The sequence below is a fragment of the Bos indicus genome, chromosome 21, assembly GCF_029378745.1.
Source record: "Bos indicus isolate NIAB-ARS_2022 breed Sahiwal x Tharparkar chromosome 21, NIAB-ARS_B.indTharparkar_mat_pri_1.0, whole genome shotgun sequence".
Lineage (NCBI taxonomy): Eukaryota > Metazoa > Chordata > Mammalia > Artiodactyla > Bovidae > Bos > Bos indicus.
The window spans coordinates 58,336,901-58,360,415 of NC_091780.1; the positions used below are offsets into that span (position 1 = coordinate 58,336,901).

The 23,515-nt window shown below is 40.3% G+C and overlaps 1 protein-coding gene across 12 annotated transcripts in view; it reads left to right on the forward strand.

Annotated features, from left to right (window-relative positions):
- The window catches only part of UNC79 (unc-79 homolog, NALCN channel complex subunit), a 288,494-nt gene that overhangs the window by 145,985 nt on the left and 118,994 nt on the right, over window positions 1-23,515 (forward strand). For 11 of the 12 annotated variants that reach the window (XM_070775592.1, XM_070775586.1, XM_070775587.1 and 8 more), the window contains 9 exons: window positions 1,524-1,714; window positions 2,408-2,531; window positions 3,010-3,150; window positions 5,626-5,847; window positions 7,830-8,057; window positions 12,011-12,152; window positions 17,709-17,788; window positions 17,873-18,021; window positions 22,156-22,313. In XM_070775592.1, the coding sequence (XP_070631693.1) occupies window positions 1,524-1,714; window positions 2,408-2,531; window positions 3,010-3,150; window positions 5,626-5,847; window positions 7,830-8,057; window positions 12,011-12,152; window positions 17,709-17,788; window positions 17,873-18,021; window positions 22,156-22,313 (1,435 nt within the window). The remainder of the gene's footprint in view (window positions 1-1,523; window positions 1,715-2,407; window positions 2,532-3,009; window positions 3,151-5,625; window positions 5,848-7,829; window positions 8,058-12,010; window positions 12,153-17,708; window positions 17,789-17,872; window positions 18,022-22,155; window positions 22,314-23,515) is intronic. The other variant, XM_070775594.1, reaches the window with a different exon arrangement.

A 23,515-nucleotide genomic window follows, 5' to 3' on the forward strand; every position in this document is an offset into this window, starting at 1 on the left:
TATTGTGGCGATCATTTTGAAATGTATAGAAATATCAAATCACTATGGAAAGATGGAGGGCAGGAGGGGAAGGGGACGACGGAGGATGAGATGGTTGGATGGCATCACTGACTCAATGGACATGAGTTTGGGTGGGCTCTGGGAGTTGGTGATGGACAGGGAGGCCTTGCATGCTGCAATTCAAGGGATCGCAAAGAGTCGGACATGACTCAGCGACTGAACTGAACTGAAGTTGTATAACAGGAACTAACATGGTGCTATTGGTCAATCATCCTTCAAAAAGGAACAAACCAACTCATGGAAAAAGAGATCATATTTATGGTTACCAGAGGTGGGGGTGGTGGAAAGGGGAATTAGATAAAGGCAGTCAAAAGGTACAAAATTTCAGTTATAATACCAGGATATAATGTAAAAGCATGATAAATATAATTAACATTGCTGTTTATGTCAAAGTTAAGAGAGTACATTTTAAGAGTTCTCATCACAAGGGAAAAATACCTTTCTATTTCTTTTATTTTGTATCTACATGGGATGATGTACTTAATCACTCAGTCATGTCCAATTCTTTGTGACCCCATGGACTGTAGCCTGCCAGGCTCCTCTGTTCATGGGGATTCTCCAGCCAAGAATACTGGAGTGGGTTGCCATGCCTTCCTCCAGGGACGGAAGTTCACTATATCTACTGTAGTAATTGTTTCATGATGTATGTAAGTCAAATCAGTATGTTACAGACTTTAAACTTATACACTGCTGTATGTCAATCATAACTCAAGGGAAATAAAACTGCAAGGGAAAAATAATGAAGTTTCCCCCCAAATTTGTGTTACATGGTAAAGATCTAGGACCAGTCAACCCTTTGTTACTTTGATACATGTAATAGTAATATATATTTATCTAAAATCAGAATTACAAACAGAACCTCAAGTTGTGATTTTAAGATTTTATGCCTTAGAAAATTAATATCCTATCTTAATTAGTTAAAAAAAATACCATTTTTTAAAAACTCATGGATTCAACCAGCTTTAGAACATTCTTAGGAAAAAAACTGTGACAGAATATGCAGTGTAGGAAAAAAAGAGTACTCTCTGCTACTTCATTTTCCATGAAGAAAAGTCTCCAGTACAAAGTGTACAGTAGTAGAAATCTATGTTCCTTTGAAATGCAGGTATAACTGCACATATTTGCAGGGGATTTGTCACACCTTAGAAATAAAGCTTCATTGTTCTAGGAATAAATTTTTGGAATTTTAATGCACATACGATTTGGAAAATCTGCAGTAAAATAGTTCAAGTTCAGTCTCTGGTCAGTGTTTGGATCTATTTGCAACTGTTTTCTTTTTGGAAACTAAGGGATCCTGGTGGTTTGTAGTTTTTTCACAAACCTCACTCAATATACTTGGCACAGGTTTCAGAGGTAATGGATTGTGGTCTTTCTCTGTACCCATTTCATTCAGTATTTCCTTGGGTATAAATGTAACGAGTGCATTTTGTTCTTTTCCCCTGTGGCTGTGGAAATCCCATCAGGTTGGTGGATACTGGGATAAATCCTGTAGCACAGTGACTCAGCTGAAGGAAGGTCTCAACCGAATCCTCTGCCTGATCCCCTACAATGTGATCAGTCAGTCCGTGTGGGAATGCATCATGCCGGAGTGGCTGGAAGCCATCAGAACAGAAGTCCCAGATAATCAGTTAAAAGAATTCAGGGAAGTATTAAGGTGGGTAAGTAGTTTAATGAAGTCACTGTAATTATAATGATATCTAGCATTTATGAAGCATGTACTGTGTGCCAGGCACTGTGCTAAGCGTTTTATATAACCTTATAGAATTTTTACAAGCCTACTGAGAAATTTGAATGTTCAAATAGAAGCTTTTGTTGTTTTTATTGTTATTCAGTCGCTCAGTTGCGTCTGATTCGGCGACCCCATGGGATTGGACATGACTGAGCGACTGAACAATAATTGCTGTAAATTGTGCCAAGGTGATCTGTAATTGTTCAGAAAGGATTTTGTTCTGATGGGATAATAAATAGATATTGTTTGTTTACAAATAAAGTATATAATAAAAACATTGTTTATCTTCAAATATAATTATGATTTGGATAAAGTTGGAAAAGTACAAAGGGACATGTTTTAAGATGCTGAGAAGCAACTCTAGTTTCTTAGAAAATGCAATTCCTTTTATTAAATGCAGTGTGAATATGAACACTAATGTTATCAACAACCATAAGGATTATTCATATCTGTTCTAAGGACATAAGCTATTACAATAAAATGAAACATGCTAATAACTGTTCAGAACTCAGACTAATCTAAAATGTTTGGTTCCCCAAATAAGATATAGTTGGGAAGACAACAGTAAACCCCAATATATGCCCTTTGATCATTTACTTTTGTTGCTTTGCTTTCTAGCAAAATGTTTGACATTGAGCTTTGCCCTCTACCTTTTTCAATGGAAGAGATGTTTGGCTTTATTAGTTGTCGGTTCACAGGATACCCTTCCTCTGTGCAGGAACAAGCTTTACTGTGGCTTCATGTAAGTGAATCATACTTTTGATCATTTTGGGCAATAGCTTTTAGCTTATGAACTTTAGCTCCTCAGGTAGGGCAGCAGAGAGTTACTGCAAAGAATCTGTAAATCTGTATGTTTGTTAATTGTAGATTGGTTGCAGATTATACCAGTTCAGGAGAAAAGCAATGAACCAAGGCAACAAGAATGACATGGAAAGAAGGGGACAGGAGATACTTTGTTAGAAGTTTTGTTAGAAAGAACATGGCAATTTATCCAATGTGGAGGGTGGAGGAGTCGGAATATTTGATGATAGCTTTGAATTTTTTAGTATGAAAAATTGAGGACAACTGCAGATAGAATAAAATTGAGGACAACTGCAGATAGAATATGTGAGGCTAATGTCCTTATGTTCAATAGGTCACTTTAGGAAAAAGTGTTAAATGTAGTTTTTTGGAGTTTTAAAGTTTATGTTTTGGGGGGACATATGCCTTTTTTTCCCCAGGTATTATCGGAGTTAGACATCATGGTTCCACTTCAGCTATTAATCAGTATGTTTTCTGATGGAGTTAATTCTGTCAAAGAACTGGCAAATCAAAGAAAATCAAGAGTCAGTGAACTGGCAGGGAACCTTGCAGCTCGAAGGGTAATTATTGCCATAATTGTCTTTGTCTTACTTGTTAAGATTTTGAAAACTCTTGTCCATTATAGTGGGCCTTAAAGTGGCATCATCATAAACTGCTCTGGAAATGCCTTTTCATCCTATCCCATCCACTCTATTAACCTTTTAAGCACATTGAATAACAGAAAACATCGATCTAAGATATATTTGATATATTCTATAATCAGCTATTGAGTTTTAATTTTCCTTTGAGTTTTTCTCCTACACATCTCTGTTAGCTACCTCTCCCCTTGATAAACCAGAACAAAGTAGCTTGTGGGGTACTACTCCTTTTTTTTTTTTTTTTTTTTGGTTTTCTGGTGAAGAAGAATTCTTTCCAGGTGCTGGGCAGATCAGTGCTTTACTTTGGGAATGAGGAGTTTGGATATTGTTGTTTGTGTGTTTTTTTCTACTGTGTTTTGGGAGAAAATGATCAGCTAGTGGTGACCGTGAGTGATACTGTCACTGTTAACTAACAGCCCATCTTACTGATCCCTTTGTGCCTCTGTCAGGATAGTCTGGATAGTCAGGATAGTCTGGTCTAAAGCATATGGAAGCTGTTGGATGTTTATGATAACTTTTCTATGGAGGACCTGATAAAGTTTCTGCTCTTGTACTGACAAGACCATGATCAGCTTTGGAGAGGCTGACTGTCATCTGGTGGTGGGTGAGGACTGTTCTGGGCTTCTAGTCCTGTCTAGCCTCTCCAAAACATCTTCCCTGCTGTATACCACAATCCTCCAGTCATTCTACCTGCTATCTAGGATTAGAGAACATAACAAAATCCTGGGATCATAGATTGTATTTAGTGCTTTTTAAAAATTTTTACAAGTTTTTAAAAATTTAAATTTACTTTTATTTCTAAAAAGTTGTTTTAGTCTCTAATAGTCAATGACCAAGGAAAGTCATGATGCTCACAAGAGCCATTCAGAGAATTTACATCTATATGTGACATTTATGTGTGTGTCTACCCAAGTTGCTTCAGTTGTATCTCACTCTTAGTGACCCTATTGGACTGTAGCCTGTCAGGCTCCTCTGTCCATGGGATTCTCCAGGCAAGAATCAATGATATTTTATAATACCGTCATACTCATAGGATTCATGCTTTTAAAATGCTTTAAAAAAATCATTATTTGCTCATGTACCTCATAGGAACCAGCTGCCCAATATTTATATTTTATTTCTTTCTTTGGTTACCTTTAATATTACAGTACATGATTAACACTTTATACTGTGTAAAGTATTCACATGTAATGACATCACATGTGAAGATGTGTGAGGCCTGTGTGAGGCAGTTGGAAAGAACTCATTATCCTCATTCTACAACTACTTAACCTGAGATTCTGTGAACTGAAGCGATTTGCCATAGATAACACTATCATGATCGAGGTATTCTGATTCTTAATGGGATACTCTTTTTTTTTTACTTTAAATGGTGTTCAAGGAGCTTTCTGATTATTAGAGAGATTTTAAAGAGAGAAAATGTGACTTGAGACTGATGTACAGGTATGTCAGTCAGGGTCCTGCTACAGAATTTATCCCAGATGTTTAACAAAGAGTCTTTTATGGATTCTTGGCCTATAGAGTTATGGGAAAGGTTAAGGGGGCAATAGGGTCGGTGAGACACCCAGAGGCCAGCAGTAGTTCACTAGGAAGCCTTTATATACCTATGGCTGAAGGAACAAGTGTTCCTGGGCCTTTTGGCAGCTGAAGTTATAGGGAAAGGCTGGCTAGAGGAACTGGAGAGGATGGAGATACTGCAGAAATGTAGCATCAGAGGAGCCAGGCGGGGGAGAGAAATACTCCTGCCTCTCTCTCTGCCAACTTCAGGTCTTCTGCTGGTACCTCTCATTGACTGAATCATCTGGAAGCCGTCCAGCAAGAGGGCCAGAAGAGGCTCAGTTCTTGGCATCCTTGGGCATAGAACAGGGCAGAAAAGGGCAGTGAGGGCCTTTTGTGGGGGAAGAGTTGGTTCGCAAATGAAAAATAACTAGTACAATAGGCTTGATGTACTGTTGTCTCATGATAGTGTAATAATTATTATTGTCAGAGACCATTCTTCTTTTACCAGTCAATCTGAGATTCTGTGCTAATGGTTCTAAAATTGATTTGCAATGCTTTACTCTGGAAGTTGTCATTGTTTAGTTTATGGTTTTAGATAGATGCAGACAATGTAGTTGGACATGTTGGTGGGATGAAAAATATAATGGCAAAGAGGCTGCCTTCATTCTTCAGGGTGATAATGTGTCCTTTACCTGACAAATAGAAAGTTTGGATGATTTTATTTCTTATTTTTATGTTTTGAGAAGATGCATGGGATTTGGAGGTAGTAATTCCATTGGCTAAGGAAGGAAATCCGTGTGACAGCTGGAAACACCTTCCACAGCATCCTCAAGTATTTTGTACAGCCATTTGAGCTTCTGTGAGCTCACTTATATGTGCTGATTTTCTTTTTTCTAGGTGAGTGTTGCCTCTGATCCTGGTCGACGAGTTCAGCACAATATGCTGAGTCCATTTCATAGTCCTTTTCAGAGTCCATTTCGGAGTCCTGTGCGTAGTCCATTTCGTAGTCCTTTCAAGAATTTTGGACACCAAGGAGGAAGGACTATTGACTTTGATTGTGAAGATGATGAAATGAATCTAAATTGTTTCATCCTCATGTTTGATCTTCTCCTGAAGCAGGTAGCTGAAGCATGAACTTCCTTTAGTTCAGAGGTGAAGAATGAGGGGAAGCTCTGTATAGTGATTCTTTCTTTGTGTTGGGCATCTTCACACTTACTGAAATGATGCAGTATTACTCAGGACATTTCATAAACTTCTGTGGGGATTTTCTAAAGAGCCTGAAAAATACTTGCAATCATTGAATATCTGCAATGATGTTGACATATGAGAGTGGATATGAGTTTTAGCACTGTTAGAATTGATTCTGTTGAAAAAACTTGGTGAACAAACTGGGTAATTCTGTTTTGGGGAAGGGCAAGGTATAACTCCATAGTGATGGGCTGATTTTAATGTAAATTGATTTTTGAAGCTAATTTGAACAGAGAAGTTTAGAAAAGGCTTTGTTCATGGAACATTTCTTCTTAATTTTTTATTTTGAAATAATTTGAGACTTGCAGAAAAGTTGAAAGAATAGTACAAAAAATTCCCAATTACTTCCCCCCCAAATTCTCTGAATGTTAACACTGATCATATTTATTTCTCTTCTCTCTCTCTTAGCCTATATATGTATGTGTTAATTATAGAATTTTTTAATGAACCATTTGAAAGTAAGTTGCACACAGGATATCCCTTTATCCTTAAATCCTTTAGAGTGTATTTTCTAAAAAATGGCATTCTTTTACAGAACCGCATACAGTTGTCAAAATCAGGAAATTAATATTGTTATAACACTATTATCTATTATCAAGCTTACAGAAATTATTCATTAAAATTGATATAATCATCATATCATCTTTATAGCAAAAGAAAAAAATGATTTTTGATTGAGGACTTAATCTAGCGTCATTCATTGCAATGATTTGTCCTGGCCCTTTAGTCTTCTTTATTTCAGGACAGTTCTTCAGCCTTTATCTGTCATATTCTTGACATTTCTGAAGAGTACAGTCCAGTTATTTTATAGAATATTTCTCAACACGAGTTTGACATTTCCTTATGAATCAGTTTGGGTTCAGCACTTCTGCCAGTCATGCTACAGATTTGATTTTATGTTGTTTTCAGCGTCTGATATCAGGAGGCACATGACATGATAATGTCCCATTTCAGGTGGTAATAACTTGGTTAAAGTGATTTCTGCCAGATTTCTCTACTACAAAGTCACTACTTACCCCTTTGTAATTAGTACTAACTTAGAGAGAGCTACTTTAAGACTGATTTCCCATTTCTCATCAGGCTTTCACCTAGTTTTAGCATCCATGGGTGACTTATTTCTGAATCAATTTTTATTATGATGGTTACCAAATGATAATTTTCCAATTCCATCATTTCTTCTAATTGATTAGCTGGAATTCTACTGAAGAAGCAGGTTCCCCCTCTCTCCTATTTATATATTGATATTTATTTGTTTAATCTACTTATACCCAAGTATACTCATGAATTCTTATTTTGTTCAGTGAGCTAAAATCCATTACTATAATTATTTATTTTGAGACTCAAATTTGGCCAATGGGAGGCCCTTCAAATTGGCTTCTTTTGACATACACCCATCATTCTGTGAACACGTCCTTAATGTCTTGCATGTTAAAATGTTCCAGGCTCATTTTACATTTTTCCTGGAATCAGCCATTTCTCCCAGGAGTTCTGGTTCCTTTAGTGGATAAAGGTATTTAGAAACCAAGATCTGGACATTGGGTGAGGAGCAACATTTTTTAAATGTTTAACATCTCACAAAGTGATGGGTTTAAAAAAGAACCCTCTTTTAAATGTCTTACATGAATTAAAACTTAATTTCCATTACTTTGTATTGTGTATATATTCTTTTTAGGAGAGCCCATGGAAAGCAATGTATATTCATGGTCTGCAAGGTGTATTATCTTTAAATAATTTAATATTGTCAGCAATTAGTGAAAATTATCCCCAGTTAGAGTGCCAATAGAATATTGAACAAAAGGATCAAACTCCTCCTTCTTCTTTTTTTTTTTTGGCCTTTTTTTGATATCTTTCAGATGGAGTTGCAAGATGATGGGATCACAATGGGTTTTGAGCACAGCTTATCAAAGGACATTATTTCCATTATAAACAATGTCTTCCAAGCCCCCTGGGGGGGCTCCCACACCTGCCAGAAGGAAGAAAAAGCAATTGAGTGTAATTTATGTCAATCTAGTATTCTCTGCTATCAGCTTGCTTGTGAACTCCTGGAGAGACTGGCTCCCAAAGAAGAAAGCCGACTGGTGGTAAGCAGTTGAAGAAATGAGATGATCCACGAATAATAGTAGTCAAGACTACCGTAGGTGGTGGAATGAGTCTTCTCCAGTATTACCTTATGTTCCATGCTGGGTAACATGTGCAATTGTGTTAAAAGAAAGTTTCCCTGTTCCTTTCACCAACTCAGGCTCCTGGTAATTGATATGAAGTGAGGCTATCTTACACAGAAATCTTGAGTTAGAATTCTTGAATCTTGAGTTATGGTTGTAACATATTTATTCACACAGTTTTCATAAATACAATGCGTTACTGGTATTCTTAATTTTCATCCTGGCAACAATTTAATATTTTAAATTAATTTTCATTGGACTAAAGCTGCTTAACAATGTTGTATTAGTTTCTACTATACAGTAAAATGAATTTTACTGGTATTCTTGAAACAATTTTATCACAATGTTTTGTTACGAAGTTTAGAGAACAGTGAATACTACAAAATGTACATATCAAATATTGAGTAGGTAGATTGGATGTAGACATGAAAATCCCTGATTTAACCTCAGTGTGTAAAACTCATTGACTCTATCAGCAACCAATAAAGCTTTCACTTCATTTTCTGCTTTTTAAGAAAATTGTTTAAATAGGGAATAGCTAATATATGCCATAAATTAGCTGCTTCATATATTAGTTATTCCCTGTTTGGGCTATTTACCATCTTAAATACACACATCACCACCCTCATACATCATAGGGAGATGAACCTGAATCCTTCGAGCCAGTGTTCCACATCTTCTCTTTTTCTTCCCCTAGTGTTTGTCTAGGTAGAAAGTGACTTCATTAAAAAAAAAATCTTTTGAGGTCTAGTATACATGCAGTAAAGTGTTTCTTCTTCAGTTTTTAAATACCTTTCAGCCCACGTAACTCATTAGTCTTACTTGTCACAATGTACTATTCCTGCGATATGGTCTTGTAAACTCATTGGGAATATAGTTTACATCTATTACCTACAACAGTCACAGTAATAGATGGTTTGAGAACATCATCTAACTTAATGTCTAGTCAGGAAGATGTCTAAGTAAATGAAACACCATAAGACAGAGTGATGAGCATAATGAGAGAGAGAGATGAATGAGGTAGTTATGAGAGAACAGAAAAGGGACGAGTCCAGGTTGGACGTCTTAGAGGTGGGCAAGGTCTTCCCAGAGGAGACGGCTTCTGAGTGCCTCTATGAAGGAAGACTGGAGTTAATGAAATGAAGGTGATAGGAAAGAAGGCCTTTGAGACCTAGGAAGCTCTCTGCTTAAATGATACAGAGGAAAGAGGATGATGATTTACTCAGGAAAGTGTGTAGGTCATTGTTGATAGAGCAGAGAGAAGGAGAGAAAAGGAGAGAAAGGCAGGGTCCATTTTATAATCACATTTATTAAAGGCTCTGTCTGCTAGACTAAGAAGTATGGATTTTATCTCAGTGATAATGGGGGAATCCTGAAGAATTTTAATTAGGGTGCTGCTATAATTTGATGAATTTGAGAAATTCTGCCAGTGGAGGAGAGAGATAAGAGGATTTGGATACCTGGAACAGGATTCTAGTCAGAAGATTAATTGGTCACTCAGGGAAGAAACAGGGCAGCCTGAACTAAGGTAGTGATGGTGGTGATGAAGAGAAGTCATGGGACTGATGGATTTTTAGAAAAGAGAATTGACAGCGCTTGGTGTTTAGTTAGTGGTTTTTTTGTTTTGTTTTTTTTTTTTTGATCTGTGCTGTGCAGCATGTAGGGTTTAGTTCCCTGACTAGGAATTGAACCTGTGTGCGCTGTGGTGAAAGTGCCGAGTCCTGACCACTGGACTGCCAGGGAAGTCCCTAGCTAGTGTTTAGAGTTGGAAAAATTGAGGATAAATCCATGTTTTGTGGTCTGGGAACAGATGATATTGCCATTTACAGAGAATTATAGGTGAGTTACTGGGTATATGCAGAAGAGTCAGTATGCACTGTATCGAATTTTATGGAAATCAGTTTGTAATTTGACTTAACATCTTGTTCATGGGTGACCTAGGAACAGGGCCGGTCTCATCAAAACTGAAGCTGGCAAGGATATTTTCAGAACCTTCCCAGACACCAATTTAGCGCTGAGTTTTTTCTTCTTTTGTATCCCATCAGTATCCCTTTGTGTATCCCATCAGTCTTCACCTGCTTGCTTTGAGCTGGCAATCAAGTAATTCTTCAAATTTGTACTGGTTAAAGTGTTAAATAAAGAAGATACTTTAAAATTTTATTTATTTTTTAAAAGTTTTAAGTTTTATTTTATATTGGAGTGTAGTTGATTTACAGCATTGTTTAGTTTCAAGTGTACAGCAAAGTGGTTAAATTATGCGTATACACATAACCATTCTTCTTCAGATCCTTTCCCCACACAGGCTGTTATAGAATACTGAGTAGAGTTCCCTGTGCTATACAGTAGGTCCTTATTGATTATCTACTTTATATATATTAGTGTGTATATATTAATCCCAAACTCCCCCCAACCTTTCCCCTAAAACAGGATGATTTTAAAAGAGGATATTTGAAGGTGGAACTTCAAAGAAAGAATAAAACTGGAATAGGAGGATAACTAGAGATGGATATTTTGAATAGTAGCCATACCCAGCATGTACACTCTCTCTCTTTCTTTTCAAATCTCTCCCACTCATTTTTCAGCTTGTTATATATAGATATACAGATGTGGTGTTAGGTATATTCACATTGTTGTATAGCCAATCTTTATATTTTCATCTTGCAAAACAGAAACTCTGTACCCATCAAACAATAACGCTCATTCCTCCCTCCCCTTAACTCTGGAGAATACCATTTTACTTTCTGTTTCGATGACTTTGACTCCTATAGATACCTCATATAAGTGGAATCATACAATATTTATCCTTTTATGACCAGCTTATGTCACTTAGCATAATGTCTTTGTGCCCAAGTGCTCGGTTGCATCCCACTCTCTGTGATCCCATGGACTGTAGCCCGTCAGGCTCCTCTATCCATGGGATTTCCCAGGCAAGAATACTGGAGTTGGTTGGCATTTCCTACCCCAGGGGAATCTTCCCAACCTATGCATCAAATCCGCGTCTCTTGTGTCTCCTGCATTGGCAGATGGATTCTTTACCACTAGTGCCACCTGGGAAGCCGGGCATAATGTCCTCAAGGTCCATTCATATTGTATCGTGTGTCAGAATTTCTTTCCTTTATAAGAGTGAATAATATTCCATTGTATGTATTTGCTACATTTTGTCTATTTGTTCATCTGTTGATGAACACTTGGGTTGCTGTACCTAGCTCTCTTTAACTTGCATGTTATAGAAATGTCTTGCTCTGAAAAATGTGACTTCCCCTAGCCACCAGTATTTGTATCCAAATATGTTGATGTGAGGGTTTCCCAGGTGCTGCAGTGGTAAAGAATTTTTCTGTCAATGCAGGAGACACAAGAAATGCAGGTTCAACTGCTGAATTGACAAGATCCCCTGGAGAAGGAAATGGCAACCCACTCCAGTATTCTTGCCTGGGAAATCCCATGGACAGAGAGAGGAGCCTGGCTGGCTACAGTCCATGGGGTCACAGAGAATCAGACACGATTGAGCACACACACACATATTGATGTGAACCCCTTATTATTCTCTGCTAATTAAGTACTGTTAGTGAACAAAATGAGCATGGGTTGGAATTACTAGGTAATTGAGACAATCACAGGAATTAAAGCAGAGGTGAGAAAGCTAGCCTAGGAAGTTTAACAATGTTTTTAAGATTTTTTTTCCATATGTATTTTAAGCTAATGAAAATGTTTCGGAAAATAGCTGATCTAAATGTCTTTGGAGGCAGTGCCTTTGCTCCCCCGGGGTTCAGCACAGGGCCTGGGACCAGCAGGTGCTCACCTATCTTTGTTGAACTAAGAGGGACTTCACATCCCTGAAGGGCTGCTCATCCGGCTGTTTGTGTTTGTTTCAGGAGCCCACAGACAGCCTTGAAGATAGCCTCCTTTCCTCCAGACCAGAGTTTATTATAGGCCCTGAAGGTGAGGAGGAGGAGAATCCAGCGAACAAGCGTGAGGAGAACCCTGGCAATCGCCCCGAGCCCATGGAACATGCTGGTAGGTGGACTGTGGCTTACTGGGAGTGGTGGGCACATCCCACCCAGTCTGCATGAACATTCAGGACCTGGGTTGCTTAGCCTACTCTAGGCTTGGGCAAGTTCAGACTGGTGCACATGAACCATTTCTCTCAAGATTATGAAGTGAACAGATCCAGGGCGTGCTTCTAGTAGAGCAGAAGTCCCTGAGCATGTTCCTGGCAACTGGAGCTTGTGAGCAACAAAACCCACCCTGTCAGGGAAGGCAGCCTCTCCACACTGAATCGTGTTCTCTACGGAGAAGTAGCTGTGAACTAAGGTTGAAGGGCCAAACTCGGGGAGACAGTGAAGGACAGGGAAGCCTGGCGTGCTGCAGTCCGTGGGGTCACAGTCAGACACGACTGAGTGACTATACAACAGCAACCAAGTGGAGGGGGCCAGCGCTCTTGAGAGCTACTCAGGTCATTTGGCCAAAGCACGGTGCTTTTGGATAGAGGTGGCCAAAGCTGCACCCCCAGGGCTTTGGCTGGGACCTTGGATGGGCTCATTGTGAGCAGCTGTACAAGTCATACTCTAAGGCTACTTGGTTGGCTCTGCTCAGAGCTGGGAAGAGGGATGCCCTCATTCTAGTTTGCTTAAAGGCTCTGTGTAGGCTAATTGGGAGCAGCAAGATGGCAGGAACCGGCCCCCATGAAATCATCTCCAGCTCTTCAAACTCTGAAGGGGTTTCAGGAATTTAGGGTGTGACCTCACGTCTCTCTGGCAAAGCCTGGTTTCTGGATCTGCACTGTGGCACTCTCTGAATTTATATCTTCCTGCTTCCACAATCCTGAACTGGCCCCTGGGGGACCCGCTCCCCAGAACCAAAGTTTGGGAAGCACGGGCTTTCCATCACCGCTTCAGTGAGCAGCAAACATTAAATAACTATTTTGGGGGCTCCTTTTCAGCTCATGGCGCATCTGATCAGACCAGGGTAACTACATTGTTAGTACAGACTGCTTGGTTGGAACTCACTGCTTCAGCAGGAACTGTATAAATAGTTAGTTGAGGGGTGAATATATTGACTTCCCAGGTGGCTAAAGTGGTAGAGAATCCGCCTGCCAATGCATGAGACGTGGGCTTGATCCCTGGGTTGGAAAGATCCCCTGGAAGATGAAATGGTAACCCACGCCAGTATTCTTGCTTGGAGAATCCCAGGAACAGAGGAGCCTGGCAGGCTACAGTCCATGGGATTGCAAAGAGTCAGACAGGACTGGCACACACACAAACAAAATGCTGACTCACACTATTTAGAACCATTGACACTTAGAAAAGGGAACACCTGAGATCACCTGCTTCATTGGTTCTTAGTGTATACTGCTGCTACTGCTAAGTTGCTTCAGTCGTGTCCGACTCTGTGCGACCCCATAGACGGCAGCCCACCAGGCTCCCCCGTCCCTGGGATTCTCCAGGCAAGAACGCTGGAGTGGGTTGCCATTTCCTTCTCCAATGCATGAAAGTGAAGAGTGAAAGTGAAGTCGCTCAGTTGTTTCTGACTCTTAGCGACCTCATGGACCGCAGCCCAACAGGCTCCTCTGTCCATGGGATTTTCCAGGCAAGAGTACTGGAGTGGAGTGCCATTGCCTTCTCTGCTTAGCGTGTACTAGAGGTTGTAAAACTCTGTGTTTTCTTTTGACCATCCTTAATTGGGTGGCAGTTGGTGAGAAGATGTGGGCAAAGGATGAGCAGACCCAGGCTCCCACCCTGCTTCAGCCAGGGCGCTCTGTCTTGTGCTATTTCATATGTTGGAGTTCTACGTAAGATTCTGTTTCAACAAAGGACTTCATGGAAAGAGATTTGAAACCTGCCGATCTAGGTCAGCCTTCTCACTGTGTGGATGAGGAAAGTACATCCGGGATGGTTGAGCATCTTGCTCGTGGTCATGTAGCTCGTGTTGTTCACTCCTGATTTATACTTTATGCTCAACATGATTCCAAAATGTAATGGAGCATCAGGGTCATCTGAGGAGTTGAAACACAAACACAGTGAAATGAGCTCCGCCTGCTCACCCTTGATCCTGGGTGTACCTGGGGTGGGAGACTGGAAATTGGTAACCCGAACATTGTGCAACTAGTTAGTGGCAGGGATGAGACTAGAACCTACGTCTCTGGGTTTATTTAGATTTACTAATTATTTGCCAAGGCTGAGGCCCAAGCCATGTTTCTATCAGGAATTAATGCCTAAGGAAAGCATGGATTTCACTTATTATTTTTTTTCTCTGAAAGCCACATGGTGGATTTAGTCTTTTTTTAAAAAATTAATTATTTTAATTGGAGGGTAGTTACTTTACAATATTGTGGTGGTTTTTGCCATACATCGACATGAATCAGCCATGGGTATCCATGTGTCCCACCACCCTGAACCCTGCTCCCATCACCCTCCCTATGCCATCCCTCTGGGTGTCCCAGAGCATCAGCTTTGAGTGCTTTGCATCATGCATCAAACTTGTACTGGTCATCTATTTTACATATGGTAATATTCATGTTTCAGTGCTATTCTCTCATATAGTCCCACCCTTGCCTTCTTCCGCATAGGCTAAAAGTCTGTTCTTTACATCTGTATCTCTTTTGTTGGGTTGCCTATAGGGTCGTCGTTACCATCTTTCTAAATTCCATGTATGTGCATTAATATGCTGTATTGATGTTTCTCTTTCTGACTTATTTCACTCTGTATAGTAGGCTCCAGTTTCATCCACCTCATTAGAACTAACTCAAATGTGTTCTTTTTTTAAAATAGCTGAGTAATATTCCATTGTGTATATGTACCACAACTTCCTTATCCATTTGTCTGCTGATGGACATCTAGGTTGCTTCCATGTCCTAACTGCTGTAAACAGTGCTGTGATGAACACTGGGGTACATGTGTCTCTTTCAATTCTGTTTTCCTTGGTGTGTATGCCCAGCAGTGGGATTCTTGGGTAGTATGGGCAGTTCTATTTCTACTTCCAGTTTTTAAAAGAATCTCCACACTGTTCTCCATAGTGGCTGTACTAGTTTGCATTCCCACCAACAGTGTAAGAAAGTTCCTTTTTCTCCACACCCTCTCCGGCATTTATTGTTTGTAGACTTTGTGATGGCAGCCATTTTGACCGGCATGAGATGGTACCTCATTGTGATTTTGATTTGCATTTCTCTGATAATGAGTGATGTTGAGCATCTTTTCATGTGTTTGTTAGCCATTTGTATGTCTTATTTGGAGAAATGTCTGTTTAGTTCTTTGGCCCATTTTTTTATTGGGTCATTTATTTTTCTACAGTTGAGCTGCAAGAGCTGCTTGTATATTTTGGAGATTAATTCTTTGTCAGTTGCTTCATTTGCTATTATGTTCTCCCATTCTGAAGGCTGCCTTTTCACCTTGCTTATAGTTTCCTTCATTGTACAAAAGCTTTTAAGTTTAATTAGGTCCCATTTGTTTATTTTTGTTTTTATTTCCATTACTCTGGGAAGTGTAATCTTGCTGTGATTTATGTCAAAGTATTCTGCCTATGTTTTCCTCTAAGAGTTTTATAGTTTCTGGTCTTACATTTAGATCGTTAATCCATTTTGAGTTTATTTTTGTGTATGGTGTTAGATAGTGTTCTAGTTTCATTCTTTTACAGGTGGTTGACCAGTTTTCCCAGCACCACTTGCTAAAGATACTGTCTTTTCTTCATTGTATATTTTTGCCTCCTTTGTCAAAAATAAGGTGTCCATAGGTATGTGGATTTATCTCTGAGCTTTCTGTTTTGTTCCATTGATCTATATTTCTGTCTTTGTGCCAGTATCACACTGTCTTGATGATTGTTAGTACAGTCTTAAGTCTGGCAGGTTGATGGATTTCACTTATGATCTAATAACCTGTGCTCTTTCTGTGTAAATAGATTTTTTTAACTCAACATAGTGCACAAATCAATTAATTGCCATTTGAATAATGGTTAAAATCAAGCAATTGATTTTTATAAATTATACTTCCCCTTGTGCTTAATTGTTTATAAGCTCCACTTACCTAAACATTTGCTCTATTCACCTCCCCTAAACACTGCTTCAGGCTCTGGTCACAGTTTCTGGTCTATTTTCCTTCTCTTACTCTCTGCTGTTTGCAGGACACAGTTATAACTTGTCTCCTCAGGGAGGAGGAATTGTTTCCCAAGACCCGCCTTCCCTGCTGCCGAGCACCCTGGTCCTGCTTCTGCTTTGTGGGTCTTCAGACGGGGTTCTTGAGCTCTTCTGTCAGAGATTAGCGGAACGCTCTATTGATATATGTTCAGTGGTTTCCTCCTCTTTCTAGAATATTTCCTGTTTCCTGTTTTGTGGCCTGGCACCTATTTCTTACAGTAGTCAGATATGTTCTCCATTAAAAATACTAAAAAAAATTTTTATGCTAGACAAAGATGGTTTGACTCCCACTGGCTATCCTAGGAATTGCCAAAACTTATAATAGTGATTTGAAAACATTTTACACTAGTTTCTACATTTGAGAATTAACTTGTGAATTCTTTTCTCTGACATGCCTCACTTACAATATACCTTCCTCAAGTCACCCCCCTACCCCCCCAACTATAGAGGCAAAGGTCTTTTTAGAGATCTTCACAAGAAGATAAAACCATGAATAGTTCTCACTTAAATATTCTCAAGTCTTTAAAAGTATCCTTTTTTTTTTGTGCAAGAGTAAGTCCTGTGCGTGTGTGAAAAGGATACATGTGAATCCTGGGGTAAATCCTTAGGTGTTAATACAACTTGCATATGTCTCTTTGAAAGTGAAAAAGAAAGTAAAAGTGTTAGTTGCTCAGTCGCTCAGTCATGTCTGACTGTTTCTGACCCCAAGGACTGTGTAGCCCATCAGGTCCTCTGTCCATGAAATTCTGCAGGAAGAATTCCAGAATGGGCAGCCATTCCCTTCTCCAGGGGATCTTCCTGACCCAGGAATCAAACCCTGCCTGCACTACAAGCAGATTCTTTACCATCTGAGCTACCAGGGAAGCCCACATCTCTCTTTAATACCTGCATTCCCTAGTGGCTCAGATGGTAAAGAATCTGCCTTCAATGCAGGAGACCCAGGTTTTATCCCTGGGTTAGGAAGATCCCCTGGAGAAGGAAATGGCAATCCACTCCAGTGTTCTTGCCTGGGAAATTCCATGGAGAGGAACCTGGCGGGCTACAGTCTATGAGGTTGTAAAGAGTCAGACATGACTGAACAATTAACATTTTCACACTATACTATCTCCCTTTCAAATAGGAAGGCAAACCTAGCCAAGCCCTAGGCCCCTCCAGGTATCAGTGGAACTAGGTGCCCACAGGAGCATAGGGCTGGGCTGGGGTTGCTTCAGGGAATGAAAGATATCTGAATACACAGTGGGAGTTGGAAGCTGAGGATCCTAAATCTAGCTTTCCCTCACTTGCATTATGGAAAGTATATATGCTTACTTGGAGAGCAAAGAAACACTTTACATGAATATTTTTAATATATTCTATATTTACTTCTCTTCATTTTATGGTCTTGATAATTCATGAATGATGGGGAAAAGAGTTGTGCTAACTTGTGTGTAATTATTTCTTCCTAGCAATAAAGAATGATACTGAAAGAAAGTTTTGCCACCAGCAGCTTCCAGTAACGTTGAGACTAATATACACCATTTTCCAGGTACGTTTTTTGAGATATTTGAATATTTTATTTGGTAGCATTGCCATTTGCGATAACTCAGTAAACATGTGATTCTTTGCATAGGAAATGGCTAAGTTTGAAGAGCCAGACATTCTTTTTAATATGCTCAATTGCCTGAAGATCCTCTGTCTACATGGAGAGTGTTTATACATTGCTAGAAAAGATCATCCTCAATTTTTAGCCTATATTCAGGATCATATGCTGATTGCAAGGTATGTCTTCCTAATAGTGTTTTTGTCTGTTTCTATTTTAGATTTCATCTGTGAAAATCAGTGTTAGAATAAGACTTATCAATTCATTGGGTTCTTTCTCTTAGTCAGGACAGACTAATTTGCCTATAGGAACTACTTACATTTCTTTTATAGAGTCTAATTTTTTAAGTATATCAACATGAGGAATAGTAATTTGCTAGATACTGTAGAAGTAGAAAAGGCAAAATAAGGATTATTTTATGCCTTTTAATTGTTAGATGACTTAAGAATACAGTGTATGCTAGAAAAATGTCAATTGGTATAAGTTAATAGATACCAAGTACAACTAAGACTCAACATCTTACTTGAAGTAGTACTGCTAATAAGCATCTAAATCTCTCCATATATTGTCTGAAAAGTTATTTTTTAGACATTCCTGAAGCATTTTGAGAAAAATAATAAAATATTGTCCTAGATTTACTAATTATTTTCTTCCTGACAACCTTAAAATAACTGTTACAGTGTTCTTAGAAATAAGTCAAAAAATATAATTCTCATTTAATATGTAAGCAAATGAGATAATTGAAAAACAAAAGTGTGGTTCAGGTTAACTTGGCTTCCCAGATGGCTCAGTGGTAAAGAATCCACCTGCCAGTGCAGGAGACGCAGGTTGGATCCCTGGATCGAGAAGATCCCCTGGAGAAGGAAATGGCAGCCTACTCCAGTATTTCTGCCTGGAGAATCTCATGGGCAGAGGAGCCTGGAGGGCTACAGTCCAGAGGGTCGCACAGAGTTGGACATGACTTAAGTGACTTAGAATGGAAAGTGAAGCTGGAGGTTGGGACGCAAGAGTGAAAGGCCTTTGAAAATAGAGGCTTTGTTGTTGTTTGAAGTCATGTCTGACTCTTTTGCGACCGCATGGACTATAGCCTGCCAGGCTCTTTTGCCTATGGAATTTTCCAGGCAAGAATACTCAAGTGGGTTGCCATTCCCTTCTCCAGGGGATCTTCCTGCACTGTGTCTCCTGCACTGGTAGCTGGATTCTTTGCCACTGATCCACCAGGGAAGCCCAATGTTTACATTTGTTGATCTAGTTATAATAATATAGACATGTCACGGTGGCTCAAAGAATCTGCCTGTAATGTGGGAGACCGTGTTCAATCCCTGAGTCGGGAAGAAGGGAATGGCAACCCACTCCAGTATTCTTGCCTGGTGAATCCCCATGGACTGAGGAGCCTGGCAGGGGGTTGCAAAGAGTCGGACATGACTGACTACACTACTACTACTTACTTAATGGTATTTGGAGATCTTTGGAAGATTTTGAAACAATGAACAGGGTCAGAATTGTACTTTCATAGCATGAGTATGAAGAAAAGGGGCTTCCCTGGTAGCTCAGCTCATAAAGAATCCACCTGTAATGCAGGAGACCCTGGTTTAACTTCTGGGTCAGGAAGATCCCCTGGAGAAGGGACAGGCTATTCTTGGGCTTCCCTGGTGGCTCAGACGATAAAGAATCCACCTGCAATGCAGGAGACCTGGGTTCGATCTCTGGGTTGCGATGATCCCTTGGAGGAGGGCATGGCAACCCACTCCAGTATACTTGCCTGTAGAATCCCATGGACAGAGGAGCCTGGTAGGCTACAGTCCATGGGGTCACAAAGAGTCAGATGTGACTGAGTGACTAAGCACAGCACAGCACATGAAGAAAAGAGATCACTGGGGACCATCCGCATTTGAGGGTGTGCAAAGAGCTTGCAAAGGCTTTGGGAATGTTAAGATATAATACAGAACTTCCTACTGAAAAGTTTGTTTGAAGAGGAGGGAATGATCAGACACTTAGAGGGGAAAAGAAGTGGATGTCAAGTGTGTTTTGAATAAAGACATTTGGAACATTTATGGTCCATAGAAAGAAGTAGAGGAAAGGGAGTAGTTGGTGGAGCCAAGTCCTGGAAGGCAGGCACATGAGATCAAGAACAAGGGTGGGGAGAAAGAGGAGGGATGCCTTTTCCTTTGAAAGGAGATGCATTTGCAGGAAAAGGAAAAGTGTCAAGGGGATCATAACAAGTAACTAGAACCTTAAGAATAGTACATGCTGATGTCTTCCTCTGAGAGGGACGGGGCGATAAAGATTGAGTTGGGAGTTTGAAGAATATGGAAGAAGTGTGGAACAGGTTACATAAGGGAAGCAGTAAGGCATCAGCAAGAAATCATCAAAGAAACACTAGCCTTGGGGCCTTGCCGAGGTGAGCTGGCACCTAACTGTGATGCGCCAGGCATGTAGGAATTTGTGGATTTTTTTCACCAGTACTCTGGGGCCTGAAAGTGGATAAAAGTAGGCAATGGGTTTATTCAGGAGTGGGAATTAGTGCTTTGATTATGGTGGAAGGTCAGAGGGATGAGGAATTCCAGAGGATCAAAATGGTTGACTCTGGGATCCCTTCTAAAACTGGAGGCAAGCGAAGCCAAAAGAGGTTTGACATTTGGGGGAAGAGTATAGAAAAGAGGGAAAAATAGCCTAAGTCAGGATCAGAGGTGGGAACTGAATGTTCTCAGCCTTCCTGAGGGGAGGTCAGTGACTCACCCAATAGAGTAAGATAAAGGCCACCGTGACTGAGGAAGAGGTGGACCTGTGAGACCATGGCTGGATTCACTAGAGACATTGGCAGAGGCTTGGATGAGGAGGAAGTCTAGCAGGGACCACATTCAGCAGGGAAGGGAGAGGGGACAGGGCCCTGTAAGTAGATGGCATGGGTTTCAATAGAAAGAGGTTGGTAAGAGAAGGCCTGGAGGAAGCCATGGGAACCAAGGATTGTGTGGAGCTAGTGAAGACTAGGATGAAGACTCATAGAGAGGTTAAGGGGAAATTGTGTTACCAGCAAGATGTCAGGTTTCAGCTAAGATGGAGGGGGAAATATACTAGTTTCCTAGGCTGCCCTAAGAAATGACTATGAACTGAGTGGCAAAAAACTTTATAGTCTTGCTTGGAAGTCAAATGTCATGTTGATTCTGGTATTAACTTTAGAGCCAGAGAGGAAACAAAACAGAATAAACCAAAGTGAAAACAAACAAAAGCCATACTTTAGATAACTGAATAAAAAATTTGAAAATATTATTACTAAAAATATGCATTCAGAATTATTCTGGCATGTATTGTTAGGGACTTTGCTTTAACTTACTAAGGTGTGTTTTTGAGCAGTATTGGTCTGATTTTAGGAATGGCAAGTATTCCTAAGGTGTTACCAGGGATGCCTCCCCCTTTCTGTTTGTTTTCCCTCTCTCGTCTCCCACCCCTCTCTCCCTCCCTGCACATTGCTTAGCCTTGTTCCCTCTGTGCTGGCTTTCAGCAGGCTGCCCCTGTGAGGTGGGACAGGGTGGCCGGCAGCTCTAGAGCCACATCTCACTTTATTCTTGAGATTTCAGAGTACATACCAAAGCCTGGAAAAGGATGCCAGCATTCCCGTGCTTGGTTACATGCCCACCCCTGGACTAATCACTCTATTCATTACATTGAAGTATTCTGATCAGTCTGGGCTTTGTGTTCACTCTTGGGATAGAGAAGATGGGGGAACTTGATTAACAACCCTGCCAGTTGGTACAGAGGCTGTTCTTAATAGGAAGAGAGTTGTTTGCTAGAATAAGAATAAAAGGATGCTAGGCAAACAAAACCAATAAAATTCTCCAGATTTTCACTATAAGAGCATTTGCAAAAATCACTTATCACCTCATCATCTTAACATAACTAATATCAGTTATTATTTAACAGTTATTGTCCATTTATGTACCTGGATTTATAATATACAGTTTAAAACTTTATGTTAACATGCAATGTTAACCGGTAGCGTTTTTCTGTGTTCTTATATATAAGTAATTTCTTTAAAAAAAATTAACATAGGAAAGGGCTTCCCTGGCAGTTCAGTGATTAAGGCTCCACCTTAATGCGGGGGTTGAGGGTTCGATCCCTGGTTGGGGAACTAAGGTCCTACATGCCACAGAATGCAGCCAAACATTTAAAAAGAATTAACATAGAAAAAGAGTGTATCAGAGCATCCCTACCAGCCATCTGTTAACGACACTTCCCATAAATTAAGATAATAAGATTTATTTCTAGAAAGTTTGTTGTAACTGTAACCACTTTGCTTTTTCTTGATTCCCCAGCCTGTGGAGAGTCGTCAAATCTGAATTCTCCCAGCTGTCTTCGTTGGCAGTTCCTCTCCTTCTTCACGCTTTGTCACTTCCTCATGGTGCTGACATCTTTTGGACAATCATAAATGGCAATTTCAACAGCAAAGACTGGAAGATGAGGTTTGAAGCAGGTACCTCTGTATTAGCTTAAAAATTCTCTCTGGTTCACCAGGTAAACCAGATGTCCAGTCATGATATCTCTTTCCGGCCCTTCCTTTTCCTCCCTTCTCTTTGGAAGGTGTTGTCCTGCTTGCTAATGTTCTTTGTTGGCTCTACTTAATTGAGCTTCCTTGATAATAGAATTTTTCAGGATGGTCCTTAGGTAGGTTGACCCTGTCTAGGTTTGTCTAAGATAGTCCCAGTGAATGCCTGTTGTCCAGAAGTGCTTATTAATTGTACCCCTGTTTACTCTCAAAGGGGTCCTGGTGTGAATGGTAGTCAGCCTAATGGGTTACTTGCAATGGAATACCTGGAAATGTTCGCTTAAAATGCAGATTACTGGGCCTCATCCTAGACCTACTGCATCAGAATTTTAGGAGATGAGGCCAGAAATCTATATTTCTAACAAGTTCTCTCCAGGTAATTCAGTGAAGTTTGAGAAGCTCTGCTGTTGTACTCTTGCCATTGAAACATCAGGGACCAAGTCTGCAGTGATGCTTGTAATTCCTAGTGCTTAGAATGGCAGGTTCCTAGAGGAACAGGGTATGGAACGAACCTGGGTGTGTCTTAGTCTTATATCTGCTGGCCTCACTGTCACTCTAATCTGCTGGTACTCCCACTCTCAAGGGGTAGCAAGCAGGGTTGGCACACCACAGTGTGCCTGATCAGAATGGTTCGGTATATTTTCAGTTCAGTTCAGTTCAGTTCAGTCGCTCAGTCGTGTCCGACTCTTTGCTACCCCATGAATCGCAGCACGCCAGGCCTCCCTGTCCATCACCAGCTCCCAGAGTTCACTCAGACTCACGTCCATCGAGTCAGTGATGCCATCCAGCCATCTCATCCTCCGTTGTCCCCTTCTCCTCCTGCCCCCAATCCCTCCCAGCATCAGAGTCTTTTCCAATGAGTCAACTCTTCACATGAGGTGGCCAAAGTACTGGAGTTTCAGCTTCAGCATCATTCCTTCCAAAGAAATCCCAGGGCTGATCTCCTTCAGAATGGACTGGCTGGATCTCCTTGCAGTCCAAGGGACTCTCAAGAGTCTTCTCCAACACCACAGTTCAAAAGCATCAATTCTTTGGCACTCAGCTTTCTTCACAGTCCAACTCTCACATCCATACATGACCACAGGAAAAACCATAGCCTTGACTAGATGGACCTTTGTTGGCAAAGTAAT